This window comes from Coregonus clupeaformis, chromosome 10, assembly GCF_020615455.1.
Source record: "Coregonus clupeaformis isolate EN_2021a chromosome 10, ASM2061545v1, whole genome shotgun sequence".
Classification (NCBI taxonomy): Eukaryota; Metazoa; Chordata; class Actinopteri; order Salmoniformes; family Salmonidae; genus Coregonus; species Coregonus clupeaformis.
In genome coordinates this window covers 25,143,183-25,165,704 of record NC_059201.1, presented here as the reverse complement: position 1 = coordinate 25,165,704, position 22,522 = coordinate 25,143,183, and the positions used below count along the sequence as shown (strand labels likewise).

Sequence of the window (22,522 nt, the reverse complement as noted above, 5' to 3'; positions counted from 1 at the left end):
CTCTCTCTGTCTCTCTGTTTCTGTTTCTGTCTCTCTGTCTCTCTCTCTCTCTCTCTCTCTCTCTCGCTCTCTCTCTCTCTCTCTCTCTCTCTCTCTCTCTCTCTCTCTCTCTCTCTCCCTCTCTCTCTCTCTCTCTCTCTCTCTCTCTCTCTCTCTCTCTCTCTCTCTCTCTCTCTCTCTCTCTCTCTCTCTCTCTCTCTCTCTCTCTCTCTCTCTCTCTCTCTCTCTCTCTCTCTCTCTCTCTCTCTCTCTCTCTCTCTCTCTCTCTCTCTCTCTCTCTCTCGCCCTGGCTCTGATGTTATCCCTTGTGTCATGTACATACCAGTCCTACCCAAAGGGAAGAGGTGGGCGGGGCACAACAGGGAAGGGGTACACAGTGCATGGCAGCGGGTGCTGCTGATGGCTAAGGACGCCTTACAAGAGAGCCTTTTGTCAGAATCAACCCCTGATGAATAGACTGCTCAGTATATGAGAGTGTGTGGGATCCGTTCTGCATTCTTGTCAAGCCATCAAGTCTCTTCACCCATTTTAACCATTGAAATGCCTGGCAGTCAACTTCAAATGCCTAATGGAGCAAATATCTTGACCAGAAAATATACTTGAATTCATTCAGGGGCTTATCCAAGACCCAGTGGTACAGCACACAGAACGTGGTGAAGGAATCCTCGCAGGCAGCCCTTCCTCTGAACAGGCAGGCACCCAGTGCGTCAGTAACCTGATTACCCCAGCTGTCAGTCTTAATAAGGCCAGGCCTCAGATCCCCACCACGGGACGGGACAAACTTGGTCCTCCGATAGGGAGTCAGAGGACAGATGAGGAATGGGACGGCAGCTCTTCTCAGAACACAGACAGACAAAGACAAAGTGTGCAGGTATGGTAAAACCTATTAATGGGGATTTCACATGATGTTGTTAAGGCTATTACAGTTCCTGAAAGCAGCTGTTGTGAATGACTTACTAACTGTTGCTGTGTTAGATTCATTTTTGAAAAGCAAGCACAGAGCATTCTTTTTAGAACTGTATAAAGCAGCTAGACTCCTTTGAAATAGTCAGAATCTGATTCTATTGTAGTGCCTTACTGGGATAATTTTCTGTGTGTGTGTGTGTGTGTGTGTGAAGGGGGGTATGTTTGTGTGTATGTTTGTGTGTGTGTTGTGTATCACACTCATTTCTTGATTTTCCTTTTGTCTACACTGGTGTCTGTTTCATTCATCCATCCTGTTGGGAATAGTCTTTCTTTCTAGGCAGTCTTGTTTGAAACCCGACCATTTGAAAGATAGTATGTTGCTCAAGAATAAGAGAGAAGGCTGAAAGAGAAAGAGGAGGAAGAGAGCGAGAGAAAGCAAGAGAGAGACATGCAGAGAGGGGAAGGAAAGCATAAAAAACTCTGAGGCATCAGTCACTAAGGGGAGGGCAGCCGGATACAACTAGTGGGTGGACCCTGATGATTGTATCTGAGCCATGGACACACGCAGCAATCCTCTCTCTTACACGCTCCATTTCACAAAATGGAATAGATTCAATATGTTTTAAACAGGAATGATTTAGTAGGCAGATTCTTATTAGTGTCATGACAGAGATATTTCCTGTCACACTGTTTCTTACATCACCCCTTCTGTCTGGCTTTTCCTCAGAATTCAACAGAAAGCTCTGTACAGACTGAGACTGCTGGATCCTGCAGTGTTTTACAGCCCTCTCTGCACTGACCACTGGTATAGGAGGAGAGACTGCTGCCTGAGGCCTGGGTACAGGGAGGCTAGGATCCTAACACTGCCACACAGGCAGGCAGCTCCACAGTAATGTCAGCCTCCCTCTTGGATGCTGATGCCATCTATGCCACGGTGGTCCACACTGCCAAGGCTGAGGCCAGGGAGTCGCCAGGGAAGGTGGCTGTGCCTCCAGTCAGGCTGAAGCCTCCGGGGGACCTGAAGTTGACCCGCAGACTCTCCAAGTCGGACTCAGACCTGTTGGTGTCTCCCCTGTGTGAGGAGGATGGGGGTCTGAACGGCTGCAGTGAGTCTGTGGCTAACTGCAGTTCTGGGAACAAACAGATGGAGAGATCGCCCTCCTTCGCCTCCGAGTGGGATGAGGTAATTCTCTGGGTTCTCTGGGTGGGGTGATAGGCAGGGATTGGCACTGGGAGAGTTTATGCATAGACAGGCTTCCAATATAGCTTTTTAACTCCTTTAGGGGCAGAGGGGAGCGGGTGTAGTAAGGAGGGGGAGTAAGTAGAGGGTGGTGTTGTAATGAGTGATAAAGAGAGGAAGGAAGAAGAGTGATAGGCAGGAGGGAAGGGCCAGCAGGGGAAGGGGCAGTAGGGGAAGGGGCAGCAGGGGAGGGGGCAGCAGGGGAAGGGGCAGCAGGGGAAGGGGCAGTAGGGGAAGGGGCAGCAGGGGAAGGGGCAGTAGGGGAAGGGAAAGCAGGGGAGGGGCAGCAGGGGAAGGGGGAGTAGGGGAAGGGGCAGTAGGGGAAGGGGCAGCAGGGGAAGGGGCAGCAGGGGAAGGGTTAGTAGGGGAAGGGGCAGCAGGGGAAGGGGCAGTAGGGGTAGGGGCAGCAGGGGAAGGGGCAGTAGGGGCTTGACATCTCTTCTGTTCCCCCAGTTTCCCCTGCTCTCCAGTAGGCTAATGCAGGCCACAGCCCCAGCCTCAACACCTACTTCATTCCTGGTCTGACGCTGCATTGTGCTGAACTCTAGTCTAGATAGAAATTATTGTATTTTCTGGCTCATCCCGTCCCCCCAGCCCTCTGTTCTCCTCTCTACTCTCCCCTCTGCTCTCTGACAGGACTGTCTGGTTCCCTGGCCCCCTCTCTGTTCTCCCCTCTTCTCTCTGCTCTCTGACAGGACTGTTTACTCAGGCCACGCTGGGTGGGGTGTCCTGTTCTGTTCTCAAGGGCATCCTGTTTTGCAGCTGCCCCTGTGTGTCTGTTTCTCTTCTAGACTCATTTGGGGCAGGGTGGGGGGAGAGGATGCAAGGGCAAAGACTTACTCAGACTTACTCATAAGGAGATCAACAACGTCCCGTCCCCTTCGGACAGTCCAGAGCTAGTGTCTACATACACACAGACAGGAAGAGAGGAAGCCAGGGGTGACACACACACACACACACACACACACACACACACACACACACACACACACACACTGCATACTGCAATATGTTGGAGTAACTGCAGAGGAGGCCATATTCCTGTTGAGATTGGTTTGCTCTCAGCCCTTAGACACACTCAGTATTAGACTACAGCATGTCCAGCAGTCAGAGCCTGAAATTCTCAGCTGGGCATTTTTTTCTGTCCACAATTGTCTGGAGTCATTTATAGTTGTAATTCCTTGTCATTATCTCGCCTTGATTATGTTTGTCCCATTTATTTGATTTGATATAAAGGTTATATTTTGGCATAAGAGCAGTCCTCCACGCGGGAGAGCACTCTAGCAAACAAGGGATCATCACACACTATGCTGATGACATGTATGATGACATTTGTGATCAACAGCTTTACATCTTGAGTACATCTGTTAAATTCTCTAAAGACACATCTGTCGAAACCAGACATGTTACAGATGCATACCTCGATACCTCTAGTCATTAGAGATGCTTTGAATATCTCCTTTCTTTAGTGAGCGCACTTCAAATGACCCTTTTGTATCAGAGAGATGATTGTGGTTGTAGTGTGTGTGTGTGTGTGTGTGTGTGTGTGTGTGTGTCTGAGTCTTTTGTGGCATGGTCTCGTCCATTTCTCTCATCGTGTTAACATTACTGCAGCCTATTGAGGCCCTGGCTGAAAATAATTTTAGCTGGGAAAGAGGACTAACATGTTCAGCACATATGCTGGTTTAACTCGGTTCATAATTTATGTGGCTAGCTAGGGCAGAGAGAACATCTATTTATAATATCTATTTTGACAGATGTGTTCATGAACATGAGCAAAAAAAAAATCTCACCCAGCGAAACACGAAGGCCATGTCCCCATCCCGCTCACTGCACCAGATTGGTGCGGGGATGTGAGAAAACCTGCTTGGTTAAACATCAAAAAATCTCTTGATTTAAATTCTGCTCTCATCATCTAGCCGATATAGCCGACGGGTAGTTCAGCAGTGAACCTATTCCATAGGTGAAACAGGCACCCATTAAAATCTGAAAAAGCCCCTCATCAGCCCATCTCTGACATGTCTTCAGTCATGGGTCTTTGTACACTAGTCCGTTAGTCTGTACTGTGGCCTGCCCTAAAATAGTGATCCTGTTACATACCAATCTGGCTTAAAGGCTCTGCATGGTCAATCCAACGTCTGAAGTGTCCGTACAGCATTTACTGCGATGCAGCCTCCGCAGACGTCAGGGCTTTCATACTTCTTGCGCTTAGCGGAGCAGAGCAAAGCTGTTGTGAAGGAAGTTGTCAAGGAAGTGAGTTTGTGTTTATATAGGACATACCGCACCCACCTACCGTCAACCAATCATGTCAACGCGGCGCTATACGGAGCCCTCCGCATTGATTCAAAATTGGAGAGGCGCATGGCGATGCGGTACGAAGTTTGATTTGGCCTCTGCATGCCTCCGGAGGCTCCGCAATTTCGTCACACCCTCCATATAGAGCCTCTGACCACATTTTCGGATCAAGCATAAATCGGCTTTTACCCCCCTGCCTCATATATTACCTCCTGATGGATCAACTTCACCACTCATTTGCAGTATACCTGCAGTCAAAAGGCAATAGTTAGGGAGCACACATTCTTATGGTGCCTAGATACTGAGAAAAGGGAGAAGAAAAGTTCCCATACAAGCTCTGTTGCTATGCAATCTGGCAAAGGAATTAATGGGTCAGGCTTCTAATTGATTAAGTAGTTTAGTGGCTATCCTACCAGCCTGGCCTCAGAGCCATACAAAACATACTTTACGTATTTCTAAGCACCTCCAAGACGTACAGGTATGATACCTACTAATGGTCTAGTTACAGTACTTTAGACAGCAACGAACTCTTTGTGTTCCAGAGGAACTGATTAATTGTCAATGGAGCAGTCCACAACGCTGCGTTGGGGATGCCGCACTAGAATGCGGTGCGTTCTGTGTACCGCATGCGTTCAATATTTTCAACTCGTGCATTGCTTTACCTTGCGGTGGTATGAACAGAAGTTCATAAACAGTCAAGCCAGATAGCTAGCTAGCTATCTAACTACAAAGCTAACGACTTTGCTAGATAGCTTAGCTAAGAAATTGGCAGCACCTAGCTTCCAATTTCCAGCAAATTATTTCACATTCAACTGACCAGGTAATCCAATCGTATTGGCAATGTGTATCCATGCAGCATGTTTAACATGGAGGTCCCGGTGGCAATTGGCGCTTTGGTCGAACAAGGCAGGGAACCCAGAGACAGCGAAAACAACCTTATCCACGCTGCAAGCCTTTCTGCAGCTTTGTGAAGTGCATGTGAGTCAAGTACGGAAAATGCGGAATAGACATCCAGCAAAAACAGCACTGCAAAATGTATGTGCATCTGGTGGACATACGTGTAAGGGTTGGTGTGAGGTGTGACCCAGGTGCGGTGCAGGATAGACAGTAGGCAGTAGGCAGAGATGGTGAAACAAGGATCTTTACTGGTGGTCCCAAAACCAGGATACAAAATAACGGACTTAAAGGAGGAGCTAATTGGTCTCCAAAAACAGGCTGACAGCAAACATACGAAATACTAACTATGACTGAAAACAACAATGAAACAGGGAGAACACTTCTCAAGTACCTGTATATATGTCTCGCGATCAGACACTGATTAGTACTGTTTGGCAGAGAAAACAGAGCAAGGGAACACAGGGAAGTGAAGGCATAAATACACAGGTGAACAGGTAGACACAGGTGACACCAATAAGATAATGATTAGTCCAGACTGTGAGTGAGAAGGTCCCTAAGGTTGTCGGAGGATGACACCTAGTGGGTCACTCCGGAACTGCGACCCCCTCCTGTAACACATACGGTGTAAGAAGTGTGATACTATTCGTCCTATAATTCATATGATATTGTACATACACCATTCCAATCATAATGCAACCTATAAACGTAACAGTATAATACGAATTTCCCTGAGACCACATTGATCCTACACAAAGCTTATAGCTGACAGTGATTCATCATGATCTACACAGATGGGTGTATAATTAATGAATTTACTTTTGTTTAAATGGGGACTTAGCTAAATTAATCGCTTTGGCTTGACTGTCCCAAATGAGTTGAATTGCCATTAAAAAAAGAATGTGGTGGTCATACATTACTATACAAATGTAACCACAGACCCATGAGAGGCACAGACCCATGAGAGGCCCTGGTTTGGAAAGGGGGTTTTATGGGTTGATGAGCCAGTTGGGGTAAGCAGCTTCCCAACAGGTCTTCTCCCTGGCTCCTTGGTGTGGGGAACAGAGCAGTGTGACAGCAGCATGGCATCAGCAGCAGAGATTGAATGGCCCACTAAGAGGATTAGTATATAGATCCCAACTGATTGCAGCGTGATCACTTTAAGAGGAACACAATTGATTTAACAGGGTCCACTTCACTTCATAACTGTGCTATCATTTATTTATTTGTGGTCTCTATACCTGATTATTCCAATCCACTGTTGCACTAATCAAGGGCTTGCCACTCAAGAGCTTACTGGAAAGTCTATATCAGACCCCTTAAGGAGTCACAAATTCACTTTGAAAAATGATCTATTATGTGATGCGTTAAGATAGCTACACTGACTAGGTTTTTGTACGGATTTTCCACAGATTTGTTCTCGCCTGATGTCCTGTACATCTGGCAAGAGTGATGATGTGGAACAGTTATGTAGCCTTAATTGTACTACTCTCAGGCCGAAAGAGTCCCCAGCATATTCTAGCTCTTTAATCGTAATGAGATGGAATTCCTCAAAAAACAGCTTTTGGGCTGAGATAAGGTGCACTATAGAATATGGGCAATGTGGTGATGGTAAGTGTGTGATATAGAATGTAACTGGGTTAATTCAATGTGGAATATGTGAGGTCTGTATCGCTGGAGAGAGCTGCCATGCTTCCCACGTGTCTGACTTCTAAATGAATCAAGTGTTGATGCCACTAGCAAAGTGCATAGGGCTTCTCAAATACTAAATACTACATAAAATAACCCTTTCTATGTCTCCAGTGCCACTTGTGAAAGCAAATTCAGATTTGCAGGCTCTTATAATAGTAGAATATGCTGATTAAATCACTGGATAGCACTGTGTTATGGCATTAGCTACCTCCTGAACAGTTAGAGTACAGTAAGCTCCCTCCATGGCTCTGAGAAGTTATCTTCCCAGAATCTCAGTCTGCCAAGAGTAGAGGGTGCTGGAAAATGTCACAACACCAGTTCTCACACAAAAAGACAGAGCTGAACTGTGTAATATTACTGCAATATCTTCTTGACTTTGCTTTCAGAAGATAAATTATTATTCGTTATTTTCTAAGGCAATAGGTTTTAGGCCCATGATGTGCTTGGATTGTTTTGTGTTAACCTCCAGGCAGGCTTGTTGTTTCACTCTGTATACTGCAGGTTTTCACTTTTATTCAGAGATGGGGCAGAGAGCCTTATTGAATCTTATAAAGGTCATTTTGCAGAGATCTAAAGCAATTTGGCCTACAAGTTTTCCCTGCGCTTCGTCCACCCAAGGTTCAACCGCTTTAAATTGTAATTCACCCTAACACCCTCACCCTGCTGTGTTTTTGCTGAGTGGTGGAGGGAGTGTGAAGGACCAATAAAACACTACCCATCACATTGTTGTTTTACTCTTCATCCATCTTCAGCCCTCCTCCATCTTCAGCCCTCCTTCATCTTCAGCCCTCCTCCATCTTCAGCCCTCCTCCATCTTCAGCCCTCCTCCATCTTCAGCCCTCCTCCTCAGTCAGCCCTCCTCCATCTTCAGCCCTCCTCCATCTTCAGCCCTCCTCCATCTTCAGCCCTCCTCCTCAGTCAGCCCTCCTCCATCTTCAGCCCTCCTCCATCTTCAGCCCTCCTCCATCTTCAGCCCTCCTCCATCTTCAGCCCTCCTCCATCTTCAGCCCTCCTCCTCAGTCAGCCCTCCTCCTCAGTCAGCATCCATGTTCAATCAACAGTACACTGTTTGGAAACACACAGAAACAAGCTGTAGGAGCACATGTTGATGATCATTACCTGGGGGTAACCATATCTGGTTTGTCCTAATGTTCCACTCCTCTTCCTCAGATTGAGAAGATAATGAACCTGATTGGAGCAGGCATCGAGTCGTCCAATGACCAGCAGCGCACCACAGGTAAATGCTGCATACAAACAGTCAGCCATCTTATGACAGCTCTATGTAGGCCTTATGACAGAGCGTTAAAGTAAAGGGTTAACCAGATTCGTTAGAGGCAGACTGTTTTTATGCTGTACAGGCTCATTAACAGCCAATAACTAAGACATAAACGATATTAAGAAATATATTTTTTTTCTCCCATAAATCAAAGCAATTTGTTTTGTGTGAAACTTCTGTCATCTGTATGGGATTTTTTTGTGTGTGTGTGTTTTTCCACTTTAAGAGACATCTAATTCAAACTTCACTTGACTATCATTTTTCCTGTGCTGTGTCTCAATAGAGGCTGAATCTATTCTCTGCTTCATCAAGTCTATCTTTCAGGCAGCGCTCAGTGAGAAGCCAACTGACAATTGCTCAATTTGTTTAGATTACATTACCAACTTGGTATACTGGATCTCTACTGCTCAATAGTCTCCCTTAGACACTTTTCTATAATGTGATTCCACAAAGCTATTTACCTCAGTGGATTATGGTCGTTGTCCTATGAGGATTTTTTGTCAAACTCATATTGATAATGACACTCTTTCGGCTTAATGTTGTAATGTGCATTATTAATATGCATTATTAATTTGCAGTAATAGCTAAACACTGCAGGCTGTCTGTGCTGGGGTCTTTTTCATCATGGCATCATACAGCACATCTGCCTTCCTCTGACGATGTGTGTCCATTACACTGAACAGGCCACCGTCATAACGTCCAAATATGGTCCTTGATGCATAGTTTATTATTTTCATTAGTCATAACCACTGTAATGAAACTCACTAATGAAACTCACTGTTTCCTCTCCTTCACTTGAAAGTATATATTTTATTTATTCCAATTTCATCTGCCACTCATTTATTATTATTTTTATACCTGATGTTATTATACTCTACGTAATGTGGCTGGAAAGTATGGTAATTTATGTGTTTGTTGATGTAGACGGTGCTACTATACTATTTCAGTATTTTGAGTTTTTCATAAAGAGGACTCAGCAGGAGCCTGTCCCAGATTCAGCTGATTCATAGCAGTGCTGATTCTATCACCTGATAGTACCTGATTGCTTATTACTCTGTCATTGTGCATGGAGATGGGATGTAAAAAAAAAAAAAAATCTACCAAATATGTTTTGTTGTCACATACATCAGATAGGTGCAGTGAAATGTGTGCAAAGTAGGGTTAAGTGCCTTGCTCAAGGGCACATTGACAGATCTTTCACCTTGTCAGCTAGGGTATTTGAAACAGCAACCTTTCAGTTACCTGCACCAACGCTCTAACCGCTAGGCTACCTGCCGCCCTATGTTTAGCCCAAGTGTGTTGACTGACTTGCCCTCTTGGTAAAGGCATAATGAGGGTATTGTATTCTCCTACAAAATGAAATGACACAAAATGAATGTGCCCTTTCAGTGAGGGAGAGGGAAGCCAAATCGTCACTCTTCTTCCCTCCCACCATTGTAAAGGAGCTATATTATCCCCCACTCCTTCCATCCCTTTCTCTCCCTCCTATTCCTCTCATCCCTCTTTCTTCATAGATACTATTTCCCAGGGATGGCCTGGAGCCAAGTTGTGCCAATGAATCCTAAACTATAATAAAAAACATTGTGACTGCTGTGCCATTTTGCCTCTTGAAACATCCCTGCAATTCCATGTGGCCTATAGAATGCTTAAATGTTGTGCTGTTTTCATTTGTGGTTTGAAAGTGCTTCAATTGTCTGTTACAGGAGCATTGAGTAAATTAGCTTAAACAGGGAGCAGGGAGGGAGAGAGAGAGGGAGCTCTCCTAACAACACACAGGAGGCATCCTGCAGCTCAGTTTGTGTTTGCCACTCCTCTGACGTTCAAAGGAATAGTGTCCGTCTTCCGTTCCCGTTAATTAATTCAGCTTTGCGGCTCCTTTCGGTAGCGTTGCCGTTGTGGATGTGTTGACAGAGCTAGTGCTACTCTCACACTGATACAGAGGCAGTGCTTTATCTAGACAACAGAGCCTTTACCTCTCCGTAAATATAGTATTTCTGGTTTCCCCCTGAGCCAAGTTTAGACCTAGGTAGCTCTCTCGGTCCCTACGGAAGCCCACTAGCCCAAACTGGACGTGAATACTCGTTTAGTGGGCTGAGATAGTGACCCAGTTCCCCCTAACAGTAACAATCACTCAGTAATTAGGCCCCGCTGGTCCCTGGGAGCTGTTGTCGTCCCAAATGAATGGCTGTAATTGGGTGGGGAGGGCCGGTATTTTTAACAGGCTTTGTTTGAGTGATATAATGAAGAAGCTGCCATCGGTAAAGCTCTGGGGGAAGAGAGAGGGGTCTGACTGAAACGTAATGAGTCTGCTCCAATCTTTCCTATTTCTTTATTACCATCTTACCTCCCCCACATGCACATTTCATCATCTTCACTATTCAACTTCTTCTGTCCATCTCTTTTATGTCTGCTTCTTTTCTCTTCCTCTTCCTTTTCAAATATATATTCTTTGTCATTTAGCAGACGCTCTTATCCAGAACGACTTACAGTACTGAGTGCATACATCCTTTCTCTCTATATCCCAAAGCGTATCTAATAGAAGGGCTTTCTGTTCTTGATTATGAATTATGAGCGTTAGCTCTTGCGCTTAGCTCAGATGCGTGGTCACAAAGACCTGACCTTTACCTGATCATTAAGTCAGAGCAACTGGGTGACAGCCGGCCAATTACGGCAGGAGCTCAAATCGATCGCTCCTGTAACCATCACTTCTCCTCCTCTGGCCAGCTGGCTGGGGATGGGATGTGTGAGGCGTTCACAGGCAGACTGAAAGCCTGCATAATTACTCTGTGCCTGTAGCTGTATCCAGATAACACCAGTGATGGACGCAGTAAGCAGCCCTGCATAGGTGGGTGCAAATGCCAATTTTGATTTCTGTCAATAGAAGTCTGTGTGCCCATTCGTATTATCCTGTTGCATTTCACCCATATGATTCCTGCAGTTATCTGACCTGTAAGCTTCACGCATCAACTGTTGTATTCTAAAAATTGTTTGTGATATGTGCTGACGTAACAACAGGAGTTACACTCCTAGAAAAAAGGGTTCCAAAAGGGTTCTTCAGCTGTCCCCATAGGAAAGGGTTCTACATGGAACTGAAAAGGGTTCTCTCTGGAACCAAAAGTGTTCTACCTGGAACAAAAAAGGGTTATTCAAAGGGTTCTCCTATGGGGACAGCAGAGGAACCCTTTTATGTTCTAGATAGCACCTTTTTTTCTAAGAGTGTAATGTCTCTCCTGTCATCTTGTCGCATGGTGAAAGGGACTTGAGAGTCATTATGTTAGACAGTATGAGAGACAGTCCGTTAAACACTGTGTGTGCATGTGTGTGTGTGTGTGTGTGTGTGTGAGAGAGAGAGAGAGAGAGCATTGCACTGACTTGAATCAGTGCTGCCCCACTCGCCCAATCATCACAGCGAGATGTAAATTAATTAAGGCCAGCTGTGAATAAGCTTGAACATTTTATTTATTTTAATATCCCTTGTAAAGCACTGGGAAGCCGAGCTTTGAAATCACTGCCCATGTAGAAGGGGAGAAACCTACATCCTTTTATATTCCAGTCATTCCATACAGAGAGGTCTGTGATTTTGAGGCTCCTAGTGCTTGTTCCCTGCCTCTGACGGTGGTGTCTTTTCAGCACTAGCAAGATCAGAGTGCCTCTGTGCAATTCTAATCAGTGCAGAGGGTGGGAAGAGAGAGAGGAAGAGACCGGGGTAGAGAGAGAGAGAGCGAGACTGGGGTAGAGGGAGAGAGAGAGAGACTGGGGTAGAGGGAGAGAGAGAGAGAGATATGCTGTGAGGTAGAGGGAGAGAGGCTATGAGGTAAAGGGAGAGGGAGGGGGATTTATATAGTAAGAGTGTTAGGCAGAGAGAGATAGGGGGAGGAACGGAGAGCTGATACGTGAAGCAGTACCCTTCTCCATCAGGCAGCATACAGAAGCCCTGCAGTGGACTGAGAGAATATGTGAATGAGGGAATGAGATAAAGAGCCAGAAAGAGAGCAGAAGAGAGAAAAAGCTTGAGGGATTTGTCTGAATGGGAAGGGGGATGAGCATCAAGACTGCCTGTTGTGGATGCGGGAAGGACGTGGTTGAGGCTGCTTTCTGGACTCGTGAGTATCCAGCATCTGGACGTTATGTCCTGTGAGGGGAGCGGTGAGGGGAGCGTGTGAGCCGAGAGCAGCTGCTTTGTGACAGTGCATGCATCAGACAGGGGATGCAGCAAACCTCTGCCCTGAGCACAGGGGCTTCTGGAGCTAGCTGTACCCACGGTGGGGGAGAGCCAGGTGGGGTGGAGGGGTCTTATCGCACAGGGAGGAGGCAGGCTAAACCAAGGTGGTCCTGTGGAGATCTCAGCCAAGAGTCAAGAGGCTCACCTGCGCTCTGTTAGAGCTGAGCTTGGATTTACTGGTGTGAGATATGATAAGAACTTTCTCTGAATGAGTATATATGCTGGGAAGCACCAGGTTTACCACCAGGATCACTGGGAACACCAAGGACATAGCGCCTCAGGCAAGCAGGCATGCCGGAAGCTGGAGCTTTATCAAGCGGCTGGTGATTGAATTCTGATTTCATTTCAGGAGTTTTTCATCAACAGTCGGAAGCCAAAGGGAAACCTGAGTTTTGGTTTATGAGATTGGACTCTCATTCTGTTTGTGGAGTAAGACCAGAATCCTAGAGAGAATCCCATGATCCAGATTACATGAATACCCTTACCTCATCATGGTTCTACCGTCAGAGCTCTCAGACAGGTTGTCCAATAAAGCCATGGGACTGAGACAGAGGTGACCAAGTGCTACAAAGTGTACTCTGTGGAGCTGTAACTTACTTTGGTTTACCATACACGTGGAATATTATCTGTTTAAAAAAAGGATGATGATGATGATGGTTTAACCAGGATAAAAGACAGCATGTGGAATATGATATCCAGTAATACTGTATCATCTTTGTGTGGTCTGGGAAATTATTTTGTTTAGTGCACCGTATTACAGTGTGCTAGAAATGACACATTTTGAGGCATTGGCAATTTCCATGTCAGTAATTAGCAAAACATTTTGATGGAAGATACCAGATTGGCTCAATCAATTGAACGTGGTGATCAATATTCAAAGGATCTACATATCCACCTCTACCTCCACCCTTGCCTGACATTGACACTCACAGTAACAACAGTGGGTGTACAGTATACCACGTGGGCAGGTTCCACAACTATATCTCTAGTGTAAGAATAGCCGGGCCCCCTCCTGCCTTGTGGGAGCCGCCCTCCCACAGCCTGGACCCTGTCTCCTCTGCCCTGCTGGTGCTCCTGCATTCGGTTGTGCTGGCCGAGGATGATGTGGCAATGCCATGTCTCGTCCTCGGAGTGCCGCTGCTACCGGTTGAACGGCTTCTCCCTGCTGAAGCGCTTCCCTCTCTCGGCAGATGGGGCCTGCAGCAAAGCCCTGGACCAGCCTGTGGGAGAGTGGCTGGAGCATGTGGGGCTGCCGCAGTACGAGAGCAAGCTGCTGCTTAATGGCTTCGACGACCTGCGCTACATGGTGAGTCAACGTTTCTAAGATCTTTTACACTTTTCATCTCTTTCCATCTCCCTTTCTCCCTCCCTCCTTTTCCATCTTCCCCTCTTCTATTTCACTTTCCCTTCCGGATTCTGTCTCCCCCAGTTTCTCTCTCTCTTCCATTGCTGCTCTTCACCTCTCCTTGCTATACAGTAGATGACCCCATACAGATGTATGTGCTTACTGTAAATCCCTTTGAAGTGTAGAATATGTCACCAATGGTAAGACGAATCACAACAAAACCTTTCAACTTTTTTCCTTCATCCCCTATTATGCCATCTGATTTACAGTAAAATCCCATCGTCACCACCATCCCCCCTATATTGTCAGGCTGATTTATGTTCTACAACCTCAACCTCCATGCTGGCCTGGCCAGAAAGCATTCTCAGTATAGCTCACCCAATCATCAGCAGATACAACAAACCACTCTGTTGAGGTCACAGTATGGATTTTACTTCCTGGCAATTCTATAAGATATTTTGTGGCAAAGTGAAGTTTTTTTTTTGTGATGTCATGGTCAAGTTGTATACTGATGTTTTTTTCTGGTTATCTTATGCCACTTCAGCCAGAAAATGACATCATTATGACATCCCTTGTGTCTCGTATGTCTCTTGTTTCTGGAAAGCATAGACAGATTCAACTGGCTGTGCCTCTGGAATTATGTATTAATAAAATGGTTTAGCTGCAGCTGAAATTACTGTATGTGTTGTGTCAAACTAAAAGAGGCAATCATGTTCCTTTTAAGTTACAACACACGGATGTGTGTTACAACATTTGCCAATGAATGTACAAAACAACACTGACATTTCCTCTGATTAGGTAAATTTGAAAAAGCTGTTGTAAATGGTGAATAACATGGTCTTTAAAGCAAACACTAATTGATCTGACGACACAGCTGCTTCAGTACTGTTGTTTACATGAGGTTACCACAGATGAGAGCTTGGCCAGGGGCAACGGACTGCACCTGTTAGAGAGGTCACATAACCAATGGAAGAAGTCTGATAGACTATGTATGGACTGAAAATAGCTAGTCAGTCAGCATAGTGATGTAGTGTGGATTGTACCAACCAGAATTACGGTGTTCGTGTTAATAAGGTAATAACAGGATGAGGATCATGGGTTATTAGCTTTGTGATGTTAATGTTCATCTCTTGACTAATGTCTGAGGAGTAGAAGCACCAACCAGATAATTAATTAGCTCTCTGCAGGACAAATTGCCCTCAGATACTTTTAAGGACTTGCAGGTTGCTGTCTGAATAGGTCAGAGCAGTCAGAAATATGTTTTAAAGGTTGAATGGTGTCTCAATGGTGTCACCCAGATTCATTGTGTTATCACTGCAGTGCTGCTCCGTTTATTTGTTTATTTACTTGGTGGGCTGACTCTAGATCAGGGGAAGTGGTATACTGGGTTTAGCCAGGTATCATTTTTATTGAGTGGTTGAGATGGCTCTGTGAGACACTGTTCAACCCCATCATCAAATTAATGTAGATTAAATCAAATCACATAGAAATACATGTCATGAAGCCCAGAGGAGCAAAGGTAATGGTGACTGTGCCGGAGATGCACATTAGTTGGTGAGCAGCTGGCCTGAAAGCTGCGATGACAAAGCTCTTCATTAAATAAAATACACTGTCTCTTTTAGAGTATAGCCCAGTTGAGAAATCTGAGTGCCCAATTTCCCTGCTGATCCCAAAGGCAAGAGTGTCATAGATCAAATTCTTCAAAACAGAGAGATCAGAGTTAGTCTACCCTTCAGACCTTCGGTCCTCTTTCACTGCCCCCTCCTCCTCCCCCATCTCTGCATGGGATGATTTCTTCAAGATGCAGCTTTTGAGGGATCATAAATAATAAACAGCTGTGTGCCCATTCTCATACTTTTTTACAAGATGATTATCACTTTGCGTCGCTTTCGTCTAATGGGACCCTCATGTCTCTTGTATGGCCTACCGTTCTGCCCTGATGGGGTTTCTGGTGCCTCCTCATTTCATGGAACCTTCCCCCTTTGTGATGAGGGACTGTATGTATCACAGTTATGTAATAGGTACTTATAGATAACAACAAAAATAGCTATTAATTACTTAATCATATATTACTGATTAAGTATAAATGACAAGCTCCAGTGGGACCTCCTGGAACGTCCAACAACCATTTTATTGGAAATATCTATTTTCTGACGTCAGACACTGCGTTATTTGGATACTTGTTCTAGTGATCATCAGTGTGTTACTGTAACTGCTGCATTGTGCTCCAGAAACAAGCAGTGAGGCTAGATTTAGAAAAGACTAGCTACATTTTAACATTCTTGTCCAGGAAAAATCTATCTGCAGCAGTCCACTGGGGAAATGCTGAGCTCCACATTTTTAAGGATCTCCTTAAATCTTTATTTCTCCCTATAAAGCTGATTTAGATGACGAAGCATGTGCCACTTATGGAGAGTTATGTAAAACAAATGGTGAACATCTATTGTTGTCAATCATTACTGTAAAGGAAAATGGGAAATGTTTAGATTACTTTAATTATTGTCTTCACCATTATATACAGTGAAATCCTCATTCATTGTCCCCTACACCACAGCTGTTTGCATATGCATGTGTGTGCACACACACACATGCACACACACACACATACACAAACACACCCAAACACACAGATACATAGTCCTAAATGTTTTTCTCATGCCCAATGTAATTTGTCTCAATGTAACAATGTAGCTCAGAAGTAAAAGCTGCTGCAGTTGTGATTGCTTTTCCCTTGGTGGTGTTGCATTAGAATAGATTGATTACCTTTGGCATGCACAATTTATTTGACTCCAATGTCCTCTCACCGCGTCATTCCTGTTTGTCTGAGGACATAAATAAGCGCATGCGCGTGTGTGTGTTTCTGTCTGTGTCTGTGTGTTTCTGTCTGTGTGTGTGTGTGTGTGTGTGTGTGTGTGTGTGTGTGTGTGTGTGTCTGTGTGTATTATTGATTGCATATGAATCAAAATCAAATCAAATTTTATTTTTCACATGCGCCGAATACAACAGGTGTAGACCTTACCGTGAAATGCTTACTTACAAGCCCTTAACCAACAATGCAGTTCAAGAAATAGAGTTAAGAAAATATTTACTAAATAAACTAAAGTAAATTTTTTTATAAAAAGTAACACAATAAAATAACAATAACGAGGCAATATACAGGGGGTACCGGTAGTCCGGGTGGCCATTTGATTAATTGTTCAGCAGTCTTATGGCTTGGGGGTAGAAGCTGTTAAGGAGCCTTTTGGACCTAGACTTGGCGCTCCGGTACCGCTTGCCATGCGGTAGCAGAGAGAACAGATTTTTGGGGCCTTCCTCTGACACCGCCTAGTATATACAGTGGGGGAAAAAAGTATTTAGTCAGCCACCAATTGTGCAAGTTCTCCCACTTAAAAAGATGAGAGAGGCCTGTAATATTCATCATAGGTACACTTCAACTATGACAGACAAATTGAGAATTTTTTTTCCAGAAAATTACATTGTAGGATTTTTAATGAATTTCTTTGCAAATTATGGTGGAAAATAAGTATTTGGTCACCTACAAACAAGCAAGATTTCTGGCCCTCACAGACCTGTAACTTCTTCTTTAAGAGGCTCCTCTGTCCTCAACTCGTTACCTGTATTAATGGCAACTGTTTGAACTTGTCATCAGTATAAAAGACACCTGTTCACAACCTCAAACAGTCACACTCCAAACTCCACTATGGCCAAGACCAAAGAGCTGTCAAAGGACACCAGAAACAAAATTGTAGACCTGCACCAGGCTGGGAAGACTGAATCTGCAATAGGTAAGCAGCTTGGTTTGAAGAAATCAACTGTGGGAGCAATTATTAGGAAATGGAAGACATACAAGACCACTGATAATCTCCCTCAATCTGGGGCTCCACGCAAGATCTCACCCCGTGGGGTCGAAATGATCACAAGAACGGTGAGCAAAAATCCCAGAACCACACGGGGGACCTAGTGAATGACCTGCAGAGAGCTGGGACCAAAGTAACAAAGCCTACCATCAGTAACACACTACGCCACCAGGGACTCAAATCCTGCAGTGCTAGACGTGTCCCCCTGCTTAAGCCAGTACATGTCTGAAGTTTGCTAGAGTGCATTTGGATGATCCAGAAGAGGATTGGGAGAATGTCATATGGTCAGATGAAACCAAAATAGAACTTTTTGGTAAAAACTCAACTCGTCGTGTTTGGAGGACAAAGAATGCTGAGTTGCATCCAAAGAACACAATACCTACTGTGAAGCATGGGAGTGGAAACATCATGCTTTGGGGCTGTTTTTCTGCAAAGGGACCAGGACGACTGATCCGTGTAAAGAAAATAATGAATGGGGCCATGTATCGTGAGATTTTGAGTGAAAACCTCCTTCCATCAGCAAGGGCATTGAAGATGAAACGTGGCTGGGTCTTTCAGCATGACAATGATCCCAAACACACCGCCCGGGCAACGAAGGAGTGGCTTCGTAAGAAGCATTTCAAGGTCCTGGAGTGGCCTAGCCAGTCTCCAGATCTCAACCCCATAGAAAATCTTTGGAGGGAGTTGAAAGTCAGTGTTGCCCAGCCACAGCCCCAAAACATCACTGCTCTAGAGGAGATCTGCACGGAGGAATGGGCCAAAATACCAGCAACAGTGTGTGAAAACCTTGTGAAGACTTACAGAAAACGTTTGATCTGTGTCATTGCCAACAAAGGGTATATAACAAAGTATTGAGAAACTTTTGTTATTGACCAAATACTTATTTTCCACCATAATTTGCAAATAAATTCATTAAAAATCCTACAATGTGATTTTCTGGATTTTTTTTCCTGATTTTGTCTGCCATAGTTGACGTGTACCTATGATGAAAATTACAGGCCTCTCTCATCTTTTTAAGTGGGAGAACTTGCACAATTGGTGGCTGACTAAATACTTTTTTCCCCCACTGTAGGTCCTGGATGGCAGGAAGCTTGGCCCCAGTGATGTACTGGGCCGTACACACTACGCTCTGTAGCACCTTACGGTCGGATGCCGAGCAGTTGCCATACCAGGTGGTGATGCAACCGGTCAGGATGCTCTCGATGGTGCAGCTGTAGAACTTTTTGAGGATCTGGGGACCCATGCCAAATCTTTTCAGTTTCCTTAGGGGGAATAGGCTTTGTCGTGCCCTCTTCATGACTGTCTTGCTATGTTTGGACCATGATAGTTTGTTGGTGATGTGGACACCAAGGAACTTGAAACACTCGACCCGCTCCATTACAGCCCCGTCAATGTGAATGGGGCGTGTTCGGCCCCCCTTTTCCTGTAGTCCACGATCAGCTCCATCGTCTTGCTCACGTTGAGGGAGAAGTTGTTGTCCTGGCACCACACTGCCAGGTCTCTGACCTCCTCCCTATTGGCTGTCTCATTGTTGTCGTTGATCAGGCCTACCACTGTTGTGTCGTCAGCTAACTTAATGATGGTGTTGGAGTCGTGTTTGGCCACGCATATAGACCTAGAGTGTAGGAGATGTTGTAATGTCTATGTTAATAGTTAGCTTAAGTGATTTATATGTGTTTCTGCATAAGCGTCTGCAGTTTGTGTAATTAACTTGTGCGTGTGTGCGTGTGCATGTGTGTACTGCGTGCGTTGGTGCATGTGTAGGGCAGTAACGTGATGGAGGACTTGGACCTTAGCGATATGGGAATCACTGACCCTGGACACAGAAAGAAGATCCTCCACGCAGCACGCAGCTTGCCCAAGGTAGTTATCATCAGTCCAGGGCACCGCCTGCAACCTTTTACCTGGTTGAGCATTCATCTCAGTCTAAGAACATCAAGGTGTCAAGGAGTGTGCATTGGATTTATCTACGTTTGTGCACAGTATTTTCAATCATGATATGATGACAGGTATTGTAAAGTAGTTCGGATCTTGCCTGTAGCTATGACAAAAGCGATCCTGTGAAAAAGCACTTTGACATTGGGTATGGTTGGAATATCCTGAAAGAAATTGTGAAATCCTGCTTTTACTTGAATGTAATTTGATCTATTTTCTTCCCCTGTCTGTAGGTGAAGGCCCTGGGCTGTGATGGCAGCACCTCTCTCTCCACCTGGTTGGATGTGTTAGGCCTGCAGGAGTACCTGCCTAACTTCCTGTCTAGCGGCTACCGTACCTTGGACTGTGTGAAGAACCTATGGGAGTTGGAGATTGTCAACGTGAGGCCAATGTTTTGTTAGTGAATTATAGAGTGCCACAGAGAGGAGACAGCGCTGTACTGAGATTAAGGCAAAACAGATTTGAGTTGAATAATTGAGGAGAGTCCATTCTGTCTGCCTGTTGTTTGCTGGCATGGCTGCCCGACTATGTATTTCAGTGGAGGTTGCTGAGGGGAGGACTGCTCATAATAATGGCTGGAACGTAAATGGAATGGCATTAAACACATGGAAACCATGTGTTTGATACCATTCCACTAATTCCGCTAAAGCCATTACCACGAGCCCTTCCACCCTAATTAAGGTGCACACAGCCCTTAGTACAGTCTAGTCACAATTGTGTCCCATCTGTGCTGGTCTCTGTAGGTGTTGAAGATCGGCCCTCTCGGCCACAGGAAGAGGATCATAGCGTCTCTGGCAGAGCGGCCCTATGAGGAGGCCCCGACCAAATCACAGATCTCTCACCGTCTCTCACAGATCAGGGTTAGTTAGAGCCTTGTCACATTTTAACAATAATACCACCTGTATGACACTACTTAACGTTCTAATACCTAATTGAAATTAGTATTGAGTCACTATTTTGTTTGAAATCTTTCACGCCCACATCATCAATCTGATCAATCAATCTGTATGTGGCAGTTTCAGGACCTGTTGTCCCAGACAGGGACCTCTGCTCTGAGTCAGATGGACCCGTCCACCAGTCGCTCCATGGACATGCTCCTGCCCCTGGGAGAGGCCGGCAGGAGGAGAAGAGCCACGGACCAGGACTGCAGTGTGTCCCTGCGCTCCTACAGCGAGAGACCACGCTCTCACGTTAGTTCTCCTGCCAAAACGATGTCTTTACCTGTAGCTCATAAAGTGACTGAAATATGTGTCTCTGTGGTGTGCTTGGGATGATCATGTCATAAAGAGAGGAAGCTGCTGCTGGGGTAATCTGAAACAGAAGCTGTTATGTGTTTAACAGATTATTGAGTCATTCCATGCTTGTATTAAATATATATTGATCAGTCAAAGTGTTACAGCATCTTTGTAGTTTTATTATCCAGTAATATTTTGTGACTAAATGTTCTGCCATAAGCATCCCTGTACACTACAGGATCAAGCCGTCTCTACTGTATGTGTCTTTCTAGGACAGACAGAGTGACAGACATAGGGAACCACGTTTGGCCCTCCGGCCGCCTAGCCAGTCTGCCACGTATGCTACAGTGTCCGCTTGGCATCACCAGCCTGAGAAACTCATCTTAGAGTCCTGTGGGTATGAGGCCAGTGTAAGTCGTTATGCCCCCTGAAGAGAAGTCACCAACACTCTCAGCTATTCAATATTGATCATTGCTTGATGTATCAGAAATTGATAGTTCAGAGATGATAACCTTCTTTGTTGCTTCTTTTCCAGTATTTAGGATCAATGATTATCAGGGATCTACGAGGGATTGAGTCCACTCAAGAAGCCTGTGCCAAAATTAGGGTACGTGATGTCATCATTCTGCAGATCAATATTCAATCACTCTATTCTAGCACTCCATATTAATATGGATCCCCTCGCCATTTTCTTTCTACTTGTAGAAGTCGAAGGACCATTCAAGAAAGGGTCCTGTTGTCATCCTTTCCATCACCTATAAAGGGGTCAAGTTCATCGATGCAGCCACTAAGGTACTGGGAGCCTGCAGGAAATGAGAGACGCATGATGATGTCAGCAGCATCATTTCCCTCTTTCGCTCTCTCATACTGATTCCCCTAAAATAAAGATAACACTGTTGGTGCCGATGAAGTCTGTTGTTTCTGGTCGATGTTGTTGTTCCTGTTGCTCCTCAGTTCCATCCTGTTCTTCTGTCCTCTCATCAGACCATAGTAGCCGAGCATGAGATCAGGAACATCTCCTGTGCGGCCCAGGACCCTGAGGACCTCTGCTCCTTCGCCTACATTACCAAGGACAATAAAAGTGGCCACCACTTCTGCCATGTCTTCAGCACTGTGGAAGTGGTGAGGAACATGATTATGACACCACCCCAAACCCTTCAATCACTCCATACATTATTATCACTACTTAAGACTACAGATGCTGCTGAGAATTGTTCTGCATAGCAGGAAGGTTTTAAAAGGCTTCTAATGTTTGTTATTTCCACTTTAAAATGTCAGTCTTGATTTGCCCTAACGTAAAATGTATCAACCCCTACAAAAAATGTCCATTCATTATAATCCATATAATAGTTCACATTTCCTGTTGCTGCAGGATTATTTTCCTGCTGTAGCAAACTGGCTAAAATTCGTTTCTACACCTGTATGCCAAAATACAATCACCCATTTCCAACCTTAAAATCTTTCTAAAGTACTCTGACTATTATTAATTAAACTCTAAATGCCATATCATATCATAAAAAAGTTTGATAGGAAAAGTTGATTCGAATTTGGCAACCTGCTGATAAAACTGCATGCAACTTCATATCTTGATGAATTAAATAGCCTTAATGTCTTGATTAAAGTAA

The 22,522-nt window shown here is 44.9% G+C and overlaps 1 protein-coding gene across 8 annotated transcripts in view; it reads left to right on the top strand.

Annotated features, from left to right (window-relative positions):
* The first annotated feature begins 481 nt into the window (after positions 1-481).
* anks1ab (ankyrin repeat and sterile alpha motif domain containing 1Ab) overlaps positions 482-22,522 on the top strand; it is a 32,682-nt gene continuing 10,641 nt past the window's right edge. For 3 of the 8 annotated variants that reach the window (XM_045222908.1, XM_045222911.1, XM_045222910.1), the window contains exons 1-12: positions 482-871; positions 1,634-2,089; positions 8,198-8,264; positions 13,716-13,831; positions 19,492-19,590; positions 19,896-20,042; positions 20,406-20,522; positions 20,679-20,852; positions 21,170-21,307; positions 21,433-21,504; positions 21,603-21,689; positions 21,882-22,019. In XM_045222908.1, the coding sequence (XP_045078843.1) occupies positions 1,799-2,089; positions 8,198-8,264; positions 13,716-13,831; positions 19,492-19,590; positions 19,896-20,042; positions 20,406-20,522; positions 20,679-20,852; positions 21,170-21,307; positions 21,433-21,504; positions 21,603-21,689; positions 21,882-22,019 (1,446 nt within the window). In that variant the 5' untranslated portion in view covers positions 482-871; positions 1,634-1,798. Of the gene's footprint in view, positions 872-1,633; positions 2,090-8,197; positions 8,265-12,130; positions 12,407-13,715; positions 13,832-19,491; positions 19,591-19,895; positions 20,043-20,405; positions 20,523-20,678; positions 20,853-21,169; positions 21,308-21,432; positions 21,505-21,602; positions 21,690-21,881; positions 22,020-22,522 lie in introns of those variants that run through there. The other 5 variants (XM_045222913.1, XM_045222909.1, XM_045222912.1 and 2 more) reach the window with 5 other exon arrangements.